Genomic DNA, 18,602 nt, shown 5'->3' on the forward strand with positions numbered 1-18,602 from the left:
ACAGACCTTCGTCTCTCCCTGTAGCTCTCCCACAGTCGGCCACGTACGTAAACTGCTGCAGCCGGTCTCCGTGATGCAAGAGAAAAAACATCAGCTGAGTTTAAAGATACGGTTGCCCCCGGTGTGGCAGGAAATAATCCACATGGTATCCCTTTTAATACTCAACAAAATGCATAGTCCTTTTGCAGTGAGAGTAATTCTTCACACATTACACTGATAATGTGACAGGCCTCAGCCCGGGCTAATACGTCATCATAAAAGCCGTTCAGTGAAAGGCTCATAGCACAGCAGCGCATTGGGAGAACTTCTCCATCTGCTAATAAAGTGCACATTCACTGGTCATGGAATCTGGTGTGTGTGTGTGTGTGTGTGTGTGTGAGAGAGAGAGAGAGAGATGGGAATGAGTTATAGTGCTGGTCCTCGAGTGGCAGGGGAGTCTTAAATGGTGCTCTTTCAGAAGACAGACTGGCATCTGTAAAGCTTTAGCGCTCTCTCTCTCTCTCTCTCTCTCACACACACACACACACACACACACACACACACACACGCTCAGGGAAGCATGTGCCCCTATGTGTGCACACTTGAGACTTGATGTGATATTACTGCAGTATATAATAATGTAACTTCTGCTGTAAAGAGTTCTGAGGCCCTGTAACACCAGGCCTCTGAAAGGAGCAAACGTCTCACCATTTTCCCAGAATGCTAGTGTGCTAAATGGTAACTGTAGTCCCCAGACCATGCAGCCCCTCAAGGGCGTTCTCCGCCCACGGAAGAGGGCATAAAGACATGGAGAGAAGTAACATGTCAGGATGTGGAGAGCCTGGTGCTGCTGCGCCTCTCCCTGTGGGCTGAGACGGGACATCTCCATGTGTATAAATAAGCATCATCATCTTCAGTTTGGGATTTATAGCCTGAGAGCTCAAAGTTTTTTTTTCCCCCCACTTTGAGGAGGGAATTGGGACACTGTGTTTATGTGTGTGTGTGTCTGTGAGAGAGAGAGAGCGAGGGAGAGAGAGCAGATGGAAACACTGTAACTCAAGGCAACTCGGTGTGCAGCAGCAGCAGCAGCAGCAGCAGCAACAGCAGCAGCAGCGTTTCCTTCCATGGATTGAAGGGGGGGGGTCCCTCTTGTTCGTGTCGCCTCAGAGCAAATGGAGCCGTCCGGGGACAGAGTAAGACTGGGTTAACACGCTCATCTGTTACCAGCATTTGACTTTGCGAGGAAGGGAGCTTTTCCTCGGAGCCCGCGGAGCCAGGCATCAGCACTGAGAATCTTCCAGAGCCTCCACAAAGGCTCATACAGGTGACAAGAGTGGCCAACTTCACCGCACCGCCTGCGCTGACGCGCGCAGAAGTGCGTTTCTGTCCAGCGGCGGTGCGCTGCGTGAGATCCGCCGCTCTTGTTTTTGACGTGACATTTCCTCTTGCGCCGCTCGTGCATATGTGGCCACATATGACGCATTTGCGCCAGTAGCTGTTTTTTTTCTTCTTCTTTTCTCTCTCTCTCTCTAACGCCGGTTTTTCGGGCGCTGGAGTGATGCGTTTTTCGGACAAGTTTCCGTGCTGATTGGTGTGCTCGTCATGTCCGCCTGGGTTTAACTTGCGCGTTTCTCCGTAGAGTCGCGCAGCGCACAGTGGCATCGGTGCAGAAGTTGTTTGGGAATAATAAGAATAAGAGTGCGGAGCGCAGAGGAGGAAAGAAAGAGGCGACGGCGGCGTTCAGAGGGTGTTTAGTGGCTGAATTTACTACCAGCATCATCAGCATCTCCGTGTGAGGATCCAAACTGCGGGAGACTGCTGCTGCTCACTCCTCTTCATCTTCACACTAACAGTTTTTTTGGTGTGTGCAGAAGCCAGACAGTGAATTCCAGCTCCTGAAACCACAGCTGCGTAAACTTGGCCAGATCTGGTGACATTGTAGCCTCCGTGTGTGTGTGTGTGTGTGTGTGTGTGCGTGCGTGTGTGTGTGTATGCGTGTGTGTGCGTGTGTGTGCGCGCGCTGAGCAGCCTGGATGGATATGCGGCTCACCGAGGGAATTTGAAAAGCAAAGGGGGGATTACTATCAGTCCCTCTCCTATTATAACCTCAAAATGGATGCCGACGACAGGCTGTGGAGACGCCACTGGATTAGCCACTCTTGCCCTGATCTGCTTGACATCTAAGCGGCACGAGCGTTCAAAGTTTGGATAATCTAAAAGGCTAAAGGTGTAGGATGCAGTCTGGAGTGAAGACCCTCTCCGCAGGTGGAGGTGCGTCACTCTGCTGCCTGCTGCTCCTCTGGCTCATCTACTCCCATCTGCTCAGAGAGGGTAAGGACACTTACAGCTATGTATTACTTTGTCAGCGGCACCACTGTCTCTCTCCCAGGGCGTCTTATTGGGATGCAGCTGCACATGCTGTGGTCAGATGCTGTGGTCCTGTGGGAAAAGGCCCATAATGTCCAATAAAACAGCCACACGGGGACTTGTAATATGTCTGTGCTCATAACTAGTCGTTTTATGGTGACCTTGTTGTACCGTGGGCTGTTTCTTTCATCTGATTTGTTGTTTCTGTAATAATATTCCTGCAGGGAGCACAGTGTACAGAGACATTACTGGCCCTAACACCGTAATATAAGAGTGTATTAAGGACCGTATTTTCACAGTAATCTTCCTATAAGAGACAGTTTAAAGTGTGAAGTTCATTTTGAATAGTTGTAAACCTTGTTTCCAAACTAACCTCATCATCTGTTCCTGTTCTGATGCTGCAACATGAGGCAGGCTCTTTGGGATTATAATTTAGTCAAGCCACAATTGAGCTTCAGGTGAAAAAAAGCAACAGCACACTTTGCTTGTTTTAATTCCTGGTGCAGACAGAAAAAAAAAAAAAAAAATGCCAGACCTTTGCCTCCAGAGCTGGATGATTTCACTCAGTTAAAGGCTATATCCATCCACGCCACGCTTTCCTCGTGAATAATACATCGCCTGGTGCAATTACACCTTCACCCTGACACAGAATAGAAAGCAAAAGGATGTTTCACTGCACTTCATTGGCTGCCGTCCACGACAAAACATTGTGGATTCCAGTGCAGTCGGAGACGCAGAGAACAGGCTTAAAGCGCTGGTACTTGTTGGGAGATGTTGAACACTAAGTTTGCAGATTAGATCTTTTAATCAAGCATTGGCCAGCAGCATAATTACCGCTGTGGAGGAGGGATAGTGCCTACATCAATGTCTTTGGCAGCTTGCCGGGAACAAAAGTAGACACTGATGTGAAAAATGAACTGCCTGTGCGCTGAAATGTGCTCCCTCTGCCTCTAATTTGCAGTGTTTTCTCCCAGAATGCTACTGTCACCAGCCTCTTATTGCCACCCGTGAACTGAACCATCTTTCAAGCCTTTGCATATTATCTGAGGAGCCACAGCAGCCCCCCCCCTCCCTCCTCCCCTCCTCCCTCAGCCATTATTGACTCATTTTCAACAGAAAATGATCTCATTAGCGTGTTATTGTACTAAATCACTCAATCAATCTCTTGTGAACTTTGCCACCCTTGATATTCCTAGAGTAAATAGATTCTCCCGGGTTTGGCCCGATAGTTAAAACCTCTGGATACGATTTGAGCTTTGACACTCTCTGCATGTTGCTCACTCCTCTTCCCGGCGCTGAGCTGAATTTTAAGAATGAAGTATTTTTAATCTGTAATTTTAATCTTCCAATCCTGCTAAAAACGCTCCTTTCAAACGGCTGCTGTGACCGGTCAGCGCTGTTTGTAAATCTACTTCTGATGTTTGATTGTTTTGTCAGCGAGTATAAGACTCTGTTTTCACCAACTCTTTACCACTTCCATCTTCGTGACCCCCAAGGGGGGGGGGGCCCTCGAAAGCGGCGTTGAGTGTGGGTGAACTTGTGGGCAGAGAGGTGAAGCCTTGTGGTGGTGAGTGTCTGTGTCGCCTCCACCCTCTCCATAGTTCATCCGTCAATGGCGGCCAGGACAGGAAATCAAAGCACAGCAGCCCTGTCCGCGCACGCCATTGGGCCAGCGCCCGTCACGATGAATGGCCTGTCAGCCGCTCTCGGCGTTGCCAGTTTATTCAACAATAAATTTGGAAATGTCTGGATTCTCCTCACTGGATCACATTCCGGTTCAGTGGTGCAGTCAGAGAGCGGTGGCAACTTCTCTCTGCTTTGTCAACCACAAACCTTTGGGCTGGTGTGAACAGGTGGGGAGGGGCGGCCGAGGATTTTTTCTTACCCACATTTGTAAGATTGGAGGTGAGCGGTCTGTCGGCCTTTGCTCCAGCTCGGCTCACAGAATTCAAATGCCAAGAATGAATTTCAACTTAAAGTGAAAGCATGAAAAAGAAAATAAATTGAAATGATCAAATGAGGAAATAGCAATCCCCAAATTTTCTTTCCTCTCAGAAGCAAAGGCAGGCGCTCGCTGCTGCGGTGTAACTGCACTGCATTTAAAGGTCACCTGTCAGTCCAACAGTTTGTATAGTAGCCTATTATATTAGAGCGTCTGTTTTCTGCATGTCCCACACAGAGCGGAGCTTTTTAACCTCTTTTTGCTCATTGTTTTTTGGTTTTCAAGCCCACAAACTTTTCTTTACCGAGTCTCGGCGGACAAAGTTAGCATCTAGCAGCTGAATAAAATGTAACATCTAGCAGCTGAAGATCTTACAGCAGAGTGAATATACTGGAGTTGCATTCCTCATGCAGCCAGAAAACGACACCAAATTCATGCTAATGCTGCTCCGTGTCTGCTGGATGTATAAACAGGAAGCCTTTAGCTAACACATGCAGTACAACAACCATTTCAAATGGATAATTTGTCAGTTGTTGTGCTGCATTAAGGAATCAGTTGATGCAGCTTTGCAGTTTCCTCAGGTATCACTTCTTATGCTAACTACTTAGCATAAGTAGTTGTGCTTTTTCCAACTAGAAATCATAGATCACTTCCTGATCAGTGAAAAAAAACCAACTTTTATTTAAAATGTGGGCAAATATCATCAATACAAGATGAGCTGAATTAACCAAATGACTTTAATTTGGATCTACAGATGCATCTCCTCAGCACTGTGTCATCTTAGTGCGACAGACAGTAATGCTGCTTTTTACAGTGCATGTCATAACAAACGTGCCACCTGATGTGTTTGAAGAATCCAGCCAGCGCTTCCGAACACAAACAACAACGTCCTGAAGCCGAGAGGCAGACACAACGATCCATCCTGTCATCCTGGATCTGCAGCACAAGCTGTCGATGGTAATGACGGCACAGGTTTTTACGAGACACACATCCACAGGCTGTGTCACTAAATTCTGAGGTGACTCACGTCGGCTTTACAATCAGCACAGAACTCCATTGATGACAGACTCGTGTAGACGGTGTGATGTCTCCTGTCCAAATATTATTTACAGACCAAACTGATTATCATCCCAGTAAATTATCCTGCGATGCCATCACAGCTGCTTTTTTTTTCTCTTCCATTTTTTAACAACTCAGCTCCTGTGTGGTATAACAGGAAGTCTTCATGGGGTACCAGAATGATGAATTTAAAAATCTTTGGTTGGTATTCTCTTTTAACTCGGGGGAGCAGGGGCTATCCATCCAAGCATTAAACTAATCAGAGTAGCAGAGAATTACAGACTTTTTGAAGTGAAAAGGATGATTTTCATTCCAGTCTTCTTCAAGGCAGCATTAAGCATGCAAAGGGAGAGCTGCTTTGATTATGACCTTGGCTGTAAATTGTAAGCAAATCATTGAGGCCTGCTTCTTCCATAGGCAGTGGAGCTGTAAAAGTATGAGCATCTTTATGGGACAAAATGAAAAGAATTTTTACAGCTAAATCAATTTGGCAGCACACAAAGCTCATATCTCATAGCTCCCCGAATATGAATTCTTTCTAGCCGTCAGCTTTGACCTCCCTTGTGGTTGAGTGTAGTGCACCGCTCAGTGTATTTCTGCATTGTTATTTTCTCTGCAGAAAGCTCTGGGCTTGAAACTGCTCCATCATTGGCAGAGTGGTGTAAATGATTTGAGTAATGTCGCCTCAGTCCTATGTCCTGCTCTATTTTCTGCCTGATGCTATGATCACATTTTCTGGGAGGGCTGCGCTTGAATATTAAACTCACAGTTCAGGCAATCACACATTACCGTGCCGTACTTACAGGGGGGGGGCGTTATGGTGTTCTGACGCTCACCATTTTCTCTGTGTTTGCATTAAAGTGGGAGGGCATCCTGGAGGGCTATCTGAGTGAAATTTGAAGTGAGTCACCTCGTCTTTACGGCCCTCTCTGCATCACATTCAGCAGAGCTACTGTTTGCTTTTGCAAAGGCATATTGCACATTTACTCTTTATGCCTCAAGCCTGTATTCATCCACCACCCATTTGTCTGAGTATACTCTATATTGTAATATCTCTGCAGCCCGGATTGTGCTGCATCACTGCAACAGTAATCCATCAGAGGCCTCAGTCACGAGTTCTCCACAAGACATGTTTAAGGCTAGCATGGGACGTATGTAAGGGGAATATTTTCTATTTTAACACTGCCCTTGGCAATGTCACACAACGGCAGCGTCCAGTGTTAGCGAGTGGTAACTGTACAAGCAAAAACTGAAGTCCTGTAAAGTGACATTAGCAAGCCATGCGGCACGCTCCTGCTTTCCAGCGAGAGAGGAAACAATCCAGCGCCGTTGAGTCCGGCTTACTCCCGAGGGAGCGCCATCCCACCGCTGCTACGAGAAGTTTCAATTTGTCGTTCTCTGTGGGCGGAGTGGAATACACACCTGACACGAGAATTAAATTTGGGGCAAATAGAGCACATCTCTGGCATCTGAGTTGGTGGGGGGGGGGGGCGCTTTTTCCTCTGTGTCTCTGCAGCCCCGCCGGGTGCTCCTGATTGCATAAAAATCACTCTCGGTGCAGCTTTAAAAATTCCCACATTTCGGACACGGCACACATTCAAACGTGAAGGGCTTTTCTTTTTTTTTTTTAGAGCAGAAAAACCCCAGCTAGTATTGTCATCAGGATGTGAGAGCTGGAGCTGCTCCTCTGTACAATAAATGGTGGACTGACTGTCGGCCAAACACGCTGCTTATTTTACCACTCGCAGATAAATGAGTTTCATCCTGTAATGGCATAACATACCCCTCATCTCCAGAAGTCACTGCAGCTGCTCCCGCTCTTCCCTCCACCATTGTTCCTGACTCATTTCTGTTAGCTTCAGATTAAATTGCATACTTAGGTTCCATTACAGGTCCTCTGACTTCAGCAGAGAGTCGTTGGCTTACATAAATATTGATCGGACTGCTGTGGACTATTCAAATGCTATATGAAAAATCCCTTTAAACCTGGTGCATTAATATAAAGCACATGTTTTGCACCACTGCTCCGCTGCCCTACTTGTTTAGCAGCGCGGTGGTGTCAGGAAGCGTATAGCATGGGATCAGTCAAACATCTGCCTCCCTCACCTGGTGTCCTATTACATGCTACCCACTGTGCTGTGCACGTCAAATGGTGTTAAGGTAATGAGATGCACTTGGCTGTGGCTGCCTTGACTAGCATATGCTCAGTCAAACAAGATTGCTGTTTGATGTCATCCTGAGTTGTTAATAACAGACAGAGGGATGAGGGATGACGAGGTCTTAGCAGTGCAGCCAGAAGAGACCGAACCCAGGCCAGATAATGTCCAACTGTGCTAACGTCACACTTTTCTAACATATTAAAGACCAAACAACAAGATCAAGAATTTGCAATTACTCAGTGATGAAAAGAAGCGTTTTGTTGCAGCTAATTCAGTGGATGACAACACAAGAACATGTTGCTGCAGCGGTCAGGACTCTGTCACGGCAGAGCTGTGTCGCGACAGAAATAAAGACGGACGGTTTGACGCGAAATTAGTTACCAGAAGTTGAGATGGGAGGTGCTCCAGGGGGGACGTGTCAGTCACGGAGATGGAAGACAGAATAGAATTTTCTTCACAGGTGATGTTGCACCGTTGGGTGTTACAACGGCGGGGTGTTCACCAGCAGACAGCAGATGTTACAGTACTGTAAGAGGAAATAAGTGAGTCATTCGTACAGTATGTACCACATCAGAGCAAATCTAATTCTGGTTGTTGCATGAGGCGCATTCTCCAAATCCACGTGGGGATTCGCTGCTTTTCTTATTGGAAATTGAATATTTTCAGTTTTGGATCTGATGGCTCTGATGGGACAAAACAACTCCAGTCCACACATTAAAGTATTTTTGAGCAAGAACCCTGACCCCAAACTTATGGCCTTTCCTATATGAGTGAGTGTGTGTGTGTGTGTGTGTGTGTGTGTGCAGTCCATTGAGCTCATCCATAATTGATAATGAAGGTAATCATTAATTACTGCCCCAAACATGAGGCTAAATGGTATCATTGGCTTAAATCTAGCGATATCTGGCTGGATTTAAGATTTGTGGTGGTATCGGGGGTTTTAGTTGGCGCTCATTACATTTTATATTTGATAACTGCAGCCACTGCAAATCAGTTTTGACTGATTACCTGCATCATTAATATTTATAGCATATCAGACAGTGTTTTAAATCTCCCATTAAAGATCAGTGGAATTCATATCTGATTTGATGTAGGCCTATGTTAATACGATTGTCACGCTCTCTAAACTGGCGTTTTGTTGGCAGCTCCATTTTCAGCCCTGAGAACGGCACTTCTATCAAAACAGGAACATACAATGGAACGAAGATAATCACTCAGACTTATTATTGTATGCCAGTGTAGTGATTAGAGTCTGATTGGCTCTCGGGGAAAACTGGTTAGATTCCAGAGCGTTTAAGCCAAGCGGGTGCAGAACGGCTTCGCGCCGTAGCCTGTGTCTCCATGGGAGTAATACCGAACACAACACATATTGCCACATGTTTAGATTAACAAGAAGTGGAATTTTTTAATAAATGTGGTTCGGAACTATAGTTTGCAAAGACGCCCTTCGCAATAAGGCATCGTCAAACCTCACTTCTGTTTTAAGCAGCGCGCAAGTAATTACAATCTATAAAGGAAGATTGCTTTAATATGGAAATGGAATCCTTGTCGTAGTTCATTCAGTTGAGCCTGTCATATAATTTTATGGCAAATTCCCTGAGCAGAGGCAGAGCCTTTCTCACAGCTGCCTCAGTCTGGTTTAAGTTGTGTGGGAACTGTGCGGAGCTGTGTCTCATGCGATTGCCTGTTAGATCTGATAAAGGTATTTTATCAGTTGGGACTAACTACTGATGTAGTTATCTGCACTTAATTAAAGAGACAAACAAGTGAAAAGATAAGCGAGAACGAACGGAATGTTTTCCACAGAGCAGTAAATAGCTGGATTAGATTGCGATGTTTACCGCCGAGAGGATAATTGTTGGTTTGGCTCTGTATTCACTGTACATGGTCGGGGTCAGCCGGTGTGATTTTAATAACCTCAGCGTGCCCACCGGTCCTCACTCCTGCAGTGACGCACGTTGAATCAGGGGAACATTGTGAAAGCGATGGCGGACCGCTGGCAGCCTATTTCAGGCAGAGATATTAAGATATTTGTGCTCCTGTACTGTGGTGATCTGCAGTGTGTCTGATCAAAGAGCTGATATGTAGAGCACAGACACATCTTTGCTCTAAGCTGTGTGTGTGTGTGTGTGTGTGTGTGCGTCCGTGCAGCCACTTTGCACTTGTGATGGTGTTGTGATTCAGAGATAAGGTCATCAGGCTGCCAGTCAGTGCTGAGAGCCAGTCTGTGTGCTCTGTATCGGCGTCCTGTAGCCCTCTAGATGTTGTTTCTGACAGGATCCAGAGCCTGGACAGCAACACGCCGCCATCCTTCACTGGCTACGCCGCTCGCCACCGTATGCGCATGTCATCATGTGAAATAGAGACGAGCCTAAGTGTCTTCACGCTGCTGAGTGACAGAAACCCCCTGTCACATGAATTAACTCCTGTGTGTATGATGGAGCACTGGCCTTTGCTAAGGGCACTTTACAAAGCAACCCCCCCACCCACCCCCCCCACCGCCTTACTATTCTCCTCCTTCAGGCTTATTGCATGAAGCCCATTCATCTGTTCAGCGTTGAAACGTGGCAGGAAGCGCTGATATCTGATGGCACCTCCATCCTCCAAGCACACACCAAGTACACAGGGACTCGCCTCAGCAAAAACAGAGAGGATGGTGGGCTGAGTGGTGATGGTGATGGTGACGGCGACAGCGACGGCGGGTGGGGGATGAGGATGGGCAGCAGCCCGGCTGATGCTGTAAAATGAAAAGTGTAGTGCGGTTCTCTGTAGAGGTGATTGTGTTTTATGACTCCTAACACTGGCCTAGGTAATAATTTAATGTGGAAACACACCAATCTTATCAGCCTGTATCACAACGTGGTGGCTGCCACGGAGAAACGGCAAGTCACTAATACATTCATGGAGATGCGGATTTGTCCTTTCAGTCTGGCAAGAGTTAGTTAGTATGGTTAAAAAAGGGTTAAATCTCAACGATCAATGGATTTCAGCTGATTTCAACATTAGATTTTGCTATTTCCTGCATAGAAATGGAAAATTTGACTTATTCGTGGTGCCAGAGAGAAAGTCGGGGACTCACCAACAATGTAAGTCTTCTTCATGAATATCTACTCAGTCGGCAGTTCTCCGGATGTCTTGTCGCAGGTTAAACTGTTGGTCAAGTGGAAATATCACGTGACAAAGATGCCAATGGATTACAAAAAAAAAAAAGAAGTAAAATCCATTCTCTAGACACCATGAAGACAGTTTGAAGAAGTCGACAGCAGAGTTTGAGGGTACTGAGCTTTTTTTTTTTATAACTTGACATGCAGAAGGTCAAGAACAAGGCTGGATTATAACGCTGGAGAAACAGACCTGAGTGTGTCACTTGATTCATGGTAATTTGATCCGTTGATTTGTTGTAGAATATCCACTTCGATAAGGACCTATTAAAGGAACAGTTCGGCATGTTGGGAAATACACATCTTTTGCTTCCTGACAGTTAGATGAGAAGATTAGTAACTTCCTGGAGTCTCGGCTGGTTGCCTGGAAACTACTCAGAGCCAAGAAATAATCTTGTCATTTATACACTTAGGTTTTTTTGTGAGGATTAAACGAGATACATGTTAATTACTGAGCTTTAGAGGCACTCGCAGACCTCTGGGGTTCTCTTAAATTTAAGAGCGTTTTTAAGTCAAAATAAGTTTAATGAATAGTTTTTATTCTTAAACTTGTGAGTGGGAGGAAAAGTGAAGGATTTTTACTTTTATCTTTTGCATAAGTTCAAAATTTTACCTTTAGCAGTTTGAGAAACTCAAGCCCAGGGGTGGTTTTAAAACTTCTACCTCAGCTTTTATTTTGTGCTTAATTGGTGCATATTCTTAAATAATTTTGTGTTTGATAAAATTACCATAAACTAATTGATATGCAGTAAATATTGGCATCACTCAAAGTTTATGTTACATTCTCTAGAGTCAGAAAAATGAGGGATCATTGGGACCTAAATAACATTTTTACCGCATGGCGTCTGTGCAGGTGTTGGCCAGGAGACACTGTGACTGTGTGATGTTGCTAGAATAAAGGTTACGGGGTCGCCATGGTCAGTGGAAATCACCCTCCGCAATATTTCCAACGTGTCTGGCTCTGAAACTTAGTAGAGTCTGAAACTCGAAGGTCTAAACACCTGCCGAGGTAATTTTATGAGTCATTTGTGTTGATCAACAGTCCTTTCAACCTTTGCCATTATTACAGTCATTTCATGCTATAGAGCAGTTAGCGTCTCCCTTAATGAACCTTTGAGGGTGTTGGGAGGCGACTACAGGCAGCAGTATAAAGGAGTGATAGTTGGTGAATGCCAGGTATTGACCTTAAAGGAACTGCAGCACAGACTCCTCTCCTAATCTACCTTCGCTGAGCTGATTTTATTTCAGTGTCAGCCTGAATGGCTTTCACTGGCAGCTTTCCATTCAATAAAGAAAAGAAGGAAGAAGCCATGTTACTTTTTTTTCCAGATCATTACAAAGGTGAAGGAAGTTTCTCCAACTTTCTCTGAGCTTTACCGTTCAACTTAAAGCAGATCCGTTGATATTCTGTGAATTTTAAATGCATTACACTTAATTGGAAATGCAGCACAGGCTGAATCAGATTTGATGTATTCACACATATTAATATTGTTCAGCTGGTTATTGATTAGTTTGCTCATTTTAGGCTGCAGCAAAACTCCCTTTGATTTTAAACGACAAGCGTGTCATCTGCATATATAGAAACATTTGTTTTTTCCAAATGTGCTTTTGAACGTAGTGGAGGCGCCCTCAAGCAATTTACTGTGATTAAAGCTTGTTTATCTATAAAACACAAGACTATTAACAGTTAATAACTCCCTCAAACACGCCAGAAAGGCCCAATTAAAAGACAATTAAATGTTCCCTCGGGTTTCCAAATAATTTCCCCAAACAAAACTGCTACCTCGACATGAAGTGAACTTGTCGGCTACAAAGGGCCAAGCTGAGGGTTCATTTACTAAATCACTACAGCTCTTCTTTTGTTTCGCAGTGATTGTTGGAAACTGTGTGACTCATCAGAAACCATCACCAGAGCCATGCAGGAGCTGTAGCTGCAAGTCTGAGCACAAAGCTCATCTCCTCACCTTGACACGGGAGTATGTTTAAAGGTTTTTGAAAGGCTGAGCAGCTCTCACTGCTGGGAATTCAACTCCTGCTGCAACAGAATCTCGAAAACTCAAATGAAAGTTTTTTTTCAAATGAACACGATTCAAATTAGAATCATTTCATCATGCAATTTGGCAAGTAAAAAAGTTAAGTGAAAAGTTTGGAAAAAAGTCCCTTGACATGAAAAAGTCAGAATGATGAAGAACATTTACTCTTAGATGTTTTTATTTTTATTTTTTTTGTTTAACTCTTTGTTGCCTCCCAAGTCATCCATTAGCTGCTGAATCACCCGTGTGTTGTAGATTTCTCCACTTTCTATAATTAATTTAGAGATCACATCCTGACAAACTTTAAACTCAAACACCTTCTCAACCACAGGTTCCTGGCCAGGGAGTTATCCATCAATTTGTAATGCCTGGAGAACTCTGAAGTAATTCTCTGTGCATTGATAGAACACACACACACACACACACACACACACACACACACACACATACTGCGGAGATTTTGGAGCAAGCTAATCATCACTTGAAGACATTCTGTCCATTTGCCGTCTCAGTAGAGCTTCACTTGGCTTGAAAATTACTCTTTTGTGGGAACATGGTGCCCGGCAGCCACTGCCATGTCAACCAAGTCACACATTATTTCAGCCAGTAGTTGCATTAATAATTCATTAGTGAAATAAAAAAAAAAAATCCAAAATCTGAACTTTCAATATTTAAGAATGTAATTTAGTTGCCGCTGGGGGAAAAAAAGAAAAAAAAATGAGATTTTGAACATTGGACGTACTGTTCTCTAACACTATGTCAGGGTGTTAATTAAAAAGATGTAAGACCAGCTATGGCTTTGATTTCCCAAAATTCTCCTCCAATTAACCTGTGACAAAAAAATCTGATAAACATCAATCGAATATAATGAATATGAAATTATTACATAGAAATATAATAAAAATTTTCTTCCTCTCTACATCACCAGACCACTCTCACACTGACATGCTGATGCAACATGTTTACCATGTTAGCGTAGCATGTTAGCGTAGCATTACCACTAAACTTGAATGTCATTAGTTTTGCAGGTATTTAGTCATAAAACAAAAATACCAAATGTCACGACTCATGACAATCCTTTCCTTACTTACCAACAGTTTCTTTCCCTCGACCATCAGAACTCTAAATCCCATAAATGTACACACATGATACGAGGTTTACCTTCATCTGCTGACCTCTTTTAACTATCACTATTTTATTATTTTTTAATGAATAACAGCTTACTCAGCAAAGCACGTTTCTACTTCTTTTAAAATATTTATTACAGGTTTGGTTAGATCTAGGCACACGTGGTCACGGTGATGTAACGATGGTGGTCATGGTTAAAAAGATCCGACACTGACTGTCAGCAGAAACCAACTGTGTTCTTCCTCACGTTTTGTTTCCCTCACCCTCCACCACGACCTCTCACCTGTGCTATAACAATGTCAGCCGACTTCTGACGAAGCCTTGTGACCCTTTTCAGGTGCTTTGCTTTTAGTCATTTGAGCAAACGACCAATGCTGTTGTTTTCATAATGTTATGGGCTGATTACCATGAAATTTGCTGAATGTATTCATGTTCACAGTCAGAGAAACCGCTTTGATTTTATCCCTAAAGCTCTAAGAAAAGTAAAGCAGGCAGTAATGCTGTTCCTTTCCTTCCAGCACTTTCATATCTTGGAGCTTGGAAATTGTGGGCTTGTTAACTTGCAGTTATGATTAACCAAACAGAAAATGTCCATTTAACAGATTCTTGGAGGAAACTTTTGTTTTCCACATGATCACTTAAAAGGCGCTTTTATCACAGGAGCAACCAGCCATACTGTATTAAATCTGGAGAAGCTCTCCAGCCTGCTGCTTTTAAAACATCGGAATCAGTTTCTCATTTTTCTGTTTCAGACTTTTAAATGAGAGTAATCATCTGCTCTGCGTCCAGGCTGCCGGTTGTTTGTACCTTCAAACACCAGTTGCTCCTCTGTAATACGTTCATTACAGTCTCATTATGCTAATGTGATGTACTTTGTTCTACTGTGTTTGGCAGGCCAGTTGGCGGTGGGGACGTGCGAGATAGTGATGCTCAACAGAGACAGCAGCGTTCCCAGGCGGACCATCGCCAGGCAGACGGCCCGCTGCGCCTGCCGGAGAGGCCAGATCGCCGGGACCACGAGGGCGAGGCCGGCCTGCGTAGACGGTGAGTTCAATGACCTCTCTAGCCTAGTGGAGGGCAGATTTTACAGATTTTTATGTTGGAATGAGTCAATTTATTCCTGGTAACAACAGAAAGACATTAGGTTTCCCACAGCTAGCTTTGTGAAAGTAACAGAAAGTAATTAAGCTAACTGCTGGTTAGCAAGCGCCACTGCAGAGATTCCTTATAGAGCTACGTGAGGCATGAAAACAACCAAGCTAGCAGAGTTGCTAATGTGGCGTGCGTAACAAATTACTCACAGCCGACATTGTTGCGGGGATAATTAAAATACCGTTTTTGAAATAAACATTAGAGAACGACCTACCACAGGGACAGCAGGACACAGCAGGTGAATTTGCGGACGCGCCTGTCGTGTGTCTGCAGGGACGGACGTGTAAATGTAAATGTATTTAAATATTGAACCTAAGGTTTCAAGGCCCCACAGAGGGCAGCCACACAACAGGCCAGTCCCAAGATGAAACCAATATAATACATTATGAACAAGATTAAATAAAATAGATTATGATCAGTAGAATACAGCAGTGACCAAAAATACATGAAGTAAACAGTGATAATGACGTGTGAAATCATTAACTCTGCTCCAACAGAACCCACACACCTTTTGGCAGACATTTCGACATAACGGGAACATCATGAAAAATCATAACGGGAAAGAAAACAATAAAAAAAAAAAAAAAAGCACAGGTGTAACTATTAACATTAACAATGTCTCTGTTCCATTGTGTGTCCCAGCCAGCTCGCACAACACCGGGAACTCTGCAGCTGGCACACCTGAGCGGGGATGTGTGGTCGTTATTAACGTTATGAATTATACCCGGGCTTCTCCCGGCGTCACGTGTCACAGTATCCTGAAAAAAAAAAAAAAAAGGTCTATTTGAACAGCGCCCCTCTGGTTATTTACCACATTAATGATGTTGTGACAAATTGACACATTTACATCGTGACAATTCAGCTCAGTGGCACCAAATAACAAACAAAATTGCTGCTGGCTGCACTGTGGAGGAATTAGTCCCAGAGATGAGTACATTATTGGCAGCGCGGAGGCGGTTTGATTATAAAAGATTAGATCTACAACAAACTAATATAATATGTACAACGAGATGACGGCAACAGAAAAAGTGATCAGAAAACTGTCTCAGACAAAAATGTAAATATGAAACAACAGCAACAGAACAAAAACCGTATTCGCTTCTTCCTCACTCCATTAAAAGCAACTGCCACTGTCATTTGTTTGTCAAGACTGTTTAACTCCTGACTAGTGACTGATGTGTGTCTGCATTTTACGACAGAGTAATGGGGCCGCAATGAGGGAAAAAAAAAGATATTTGAAATGTCGGGGAATAAAGTCAGAATATTACGAGAATAAAGTCGTAATATTACGAGAATTAAAAATGTAAAATTTCGACAGAAGAAAAAAAATATTACAAGAAAGCAATAAAACCTGATAAAAGAAAGTCAGTGGCAGCTGCTGTTCGTCTGTCTAACAATTGAATAGACTCACAATCTTTTCAATGTCCTGGTGATGATGATGATGATGATGATGATGATGATGAGCCAAAAGATGAAGTATCTCCTTATTTGTGAAACCTCTGCTAAAGTAGAACTTCACATTCCTCATTTTAAAGCTTCTGATATTTCACCTCTAAAAACAACACGGAGCCTAAAATTACAATCTTGTAAAATTAGGATTTTATTCTCAAAATTACGACTTTATTCTTGTAATGTTATGACTTTATTCTTGAAATTTCATGTTTTTTTTTTCCTCAATGTGGCCCCAGTGCTCCTCCTCCTCCTCCTCTACAGGCAGCCACCGTGACATCATCACTTCGCTTTGTGCCTCTCGCAGTGTGTTATCCTGTTTAATTTTCCTCCTCTCTGGTGTTTCTGAATGCACTCCAGCCGACTTAAGATCACTTGTAATGGAGAATGTGCAGTGTTCATCCACTTTGTAGATAAGATTTTATACTTTAGAGCTCTCTCTCTCTCTCTCTGTCTCTCTTTCTCTCTCTCTCTGTTATATTGGACAGTATCTAGAGGAGGGAGGGTGATAAGATGGATGAGAGGAATGGGGAGGTGGACACACTCAATCTGTGGTGCTGATTGGATCTCACAATATCACAATCACATGCATCAGACGTACCATTAGTTCCATCATGCAATGGCTCATGTTGGTCTTAATCTAATAGCCCCGACATAAGACCCACAGTCCCACAGCCCACAGAGTCACGCTTCCCACACACACACTTCTAACCAACCTCTCCTTCTCTGCGGACGCCTCTCTCCGAGACACTCAACAGATGCTAATTAACTTACAGAGAACTATGATTACAGCAGCAGGAAATTGATTATTACTGGCTTCCCGCCGCACCACACCCTACACTCCATTAATACCCAGTGCATTAAAGATGGAACCTGTTGCTTGCAGGCTCGTTTAAAAGGCTCTCTGCAGACAGCCGAGGCAGCATCCATCATCTCGTGGCTTTTAAGTGGAATTTCTGCATATTGCATGGGAATGCAATGGGTCTAATGCCGCCGCTGCTCAGATATCCTCTCTGACCTTTGCCTTTGATGTGAATTCCCATAAACGCCCCTTTGCCCTTCTAAGAATGTAAACCAATTTACTGACTTATAAAACATGTTTATTCATTTGTATCCGTCACTGAGGCTTTGCAGTGGTCCAGTTTTTTAATTTATTTCTTTCTTTCAGTGGATTGTTATTAACGCAGCAAGGACTCGCTGTCCTCTGGGTCAGTTTAATATAACTCTTTCACAGCAGCAGCGGCAGAGGATCACTGCCTTGTTCAGATGTGTGTTGATAGAATAGTGACCTTTAATGAAAGTGGAACCGGCGCTGAGTGAGTAAGCAAAGGCCAAGAGCTCTGTCCCGATACTGTGTGTTCAGAACTGTAATCTGATTATTCCTCACCTTCAGCCACATCAGGCTTTAGAAACATACGTGTAGATGGAAAAACTTGGCTTTTCTTTTGGGGATCCGAGAGTAACTCAGTCAGATGCACAGTCACTAAATCATACTATCACTTTATTCTGGTCCAGGTCTGCGGTGTTATCTTTTCCTTTGTCCAGAAAAAAAAAAATCCAGTCCTTCCGTCTGTTCTGTTGTTGATGTTGCTCTGTGCACCGCACTCCGAAAGTACAAAGCAATGTACGTTCACTCAGATGTAAGAAATGCCCTCCTATCAAGATACATAAAAACACAAATCAACTCTCCGTGGTGTCCGACTGCCAGACATGCTGGAAATCTTGATATTATAGATATTACACACATTCCTGTTATTCAGAATTCATAGGATTGTAGTTACATATATAACTCTTGTTTGCATTAATTTGACAGGAGACTTTTGTTTACCATATAACTGCAATGTCCCTGGTTCACTTCCAGCAGGGGTTCTTATTTGCATGTCGTAGCCCACTCTCACTCCCCATGTTTCCTGGCTGTGCCTACTCTGTCACTGTCTAAAAATAAATAAATAAAAAGAAGGATAAGACAGAGACTCACTGGAGCAAGGATCTGTCAGAGCTGTGAGGCCGGTGGGAGTGGCCCAGAGACAGTAAACTAATCTTGGATAAGTAATGCTGTTGGAGGAACACTTTCTGCCTTTCTGGTAATAATTTAATAATTTTAATAACTTTTAACTAACGGTGTGAATCACAGGTGAAACAACGCCAGACACAATATAAACTTCACAGTCTG

The 18,602-nt window shown here is 43.7% G+C and overlaps 1 protein-coding gene across 1 annotated transcript in view; it reads left to right on the forward strand.

The window, feature by feature from the left end:
• Window positions 1-1,571: 1,571 nt before the first annotated feature.
• The window catches only part of LOC111227617 (protein FAM19A5-like), a 46,318-nt gene continuing 29,287 nt past the window's right edge, over window positions 1,572-18,602 (forward strand). The window contains exons 1-2 of the mRNA XM_022753197.1: window positions 1,572-2,310; window positions 14,723-14,872. Coding sequence (XP_022608918.1) covers window positions 2,214-2,310; window positions 14,723-14,872 — 247 coding nt within the window. The 5' untranslated portion in view covers window positions 1,572-2,213. The remainder of the gene's footprint in view (window positions 2,311-14,722; window positions 14,873-18,602) is intronic.

Source organism: Seriola dumerili, unplaced genomic scaffold (genome assembly GCF_002260705.1).
Source record: "Seriola dumerili isolate Sdu_G_001 unplaced genomic scaffold, Sdu_1.0 BDQW01000190.1, whole genome shotgun sequence".
Classification (NCBI taxonomy): Eukaryota; Metazoa; Chordata; class Actinopteri; order Carangiformes; family Carangidae; genus Seriola; species Seriola dumerili.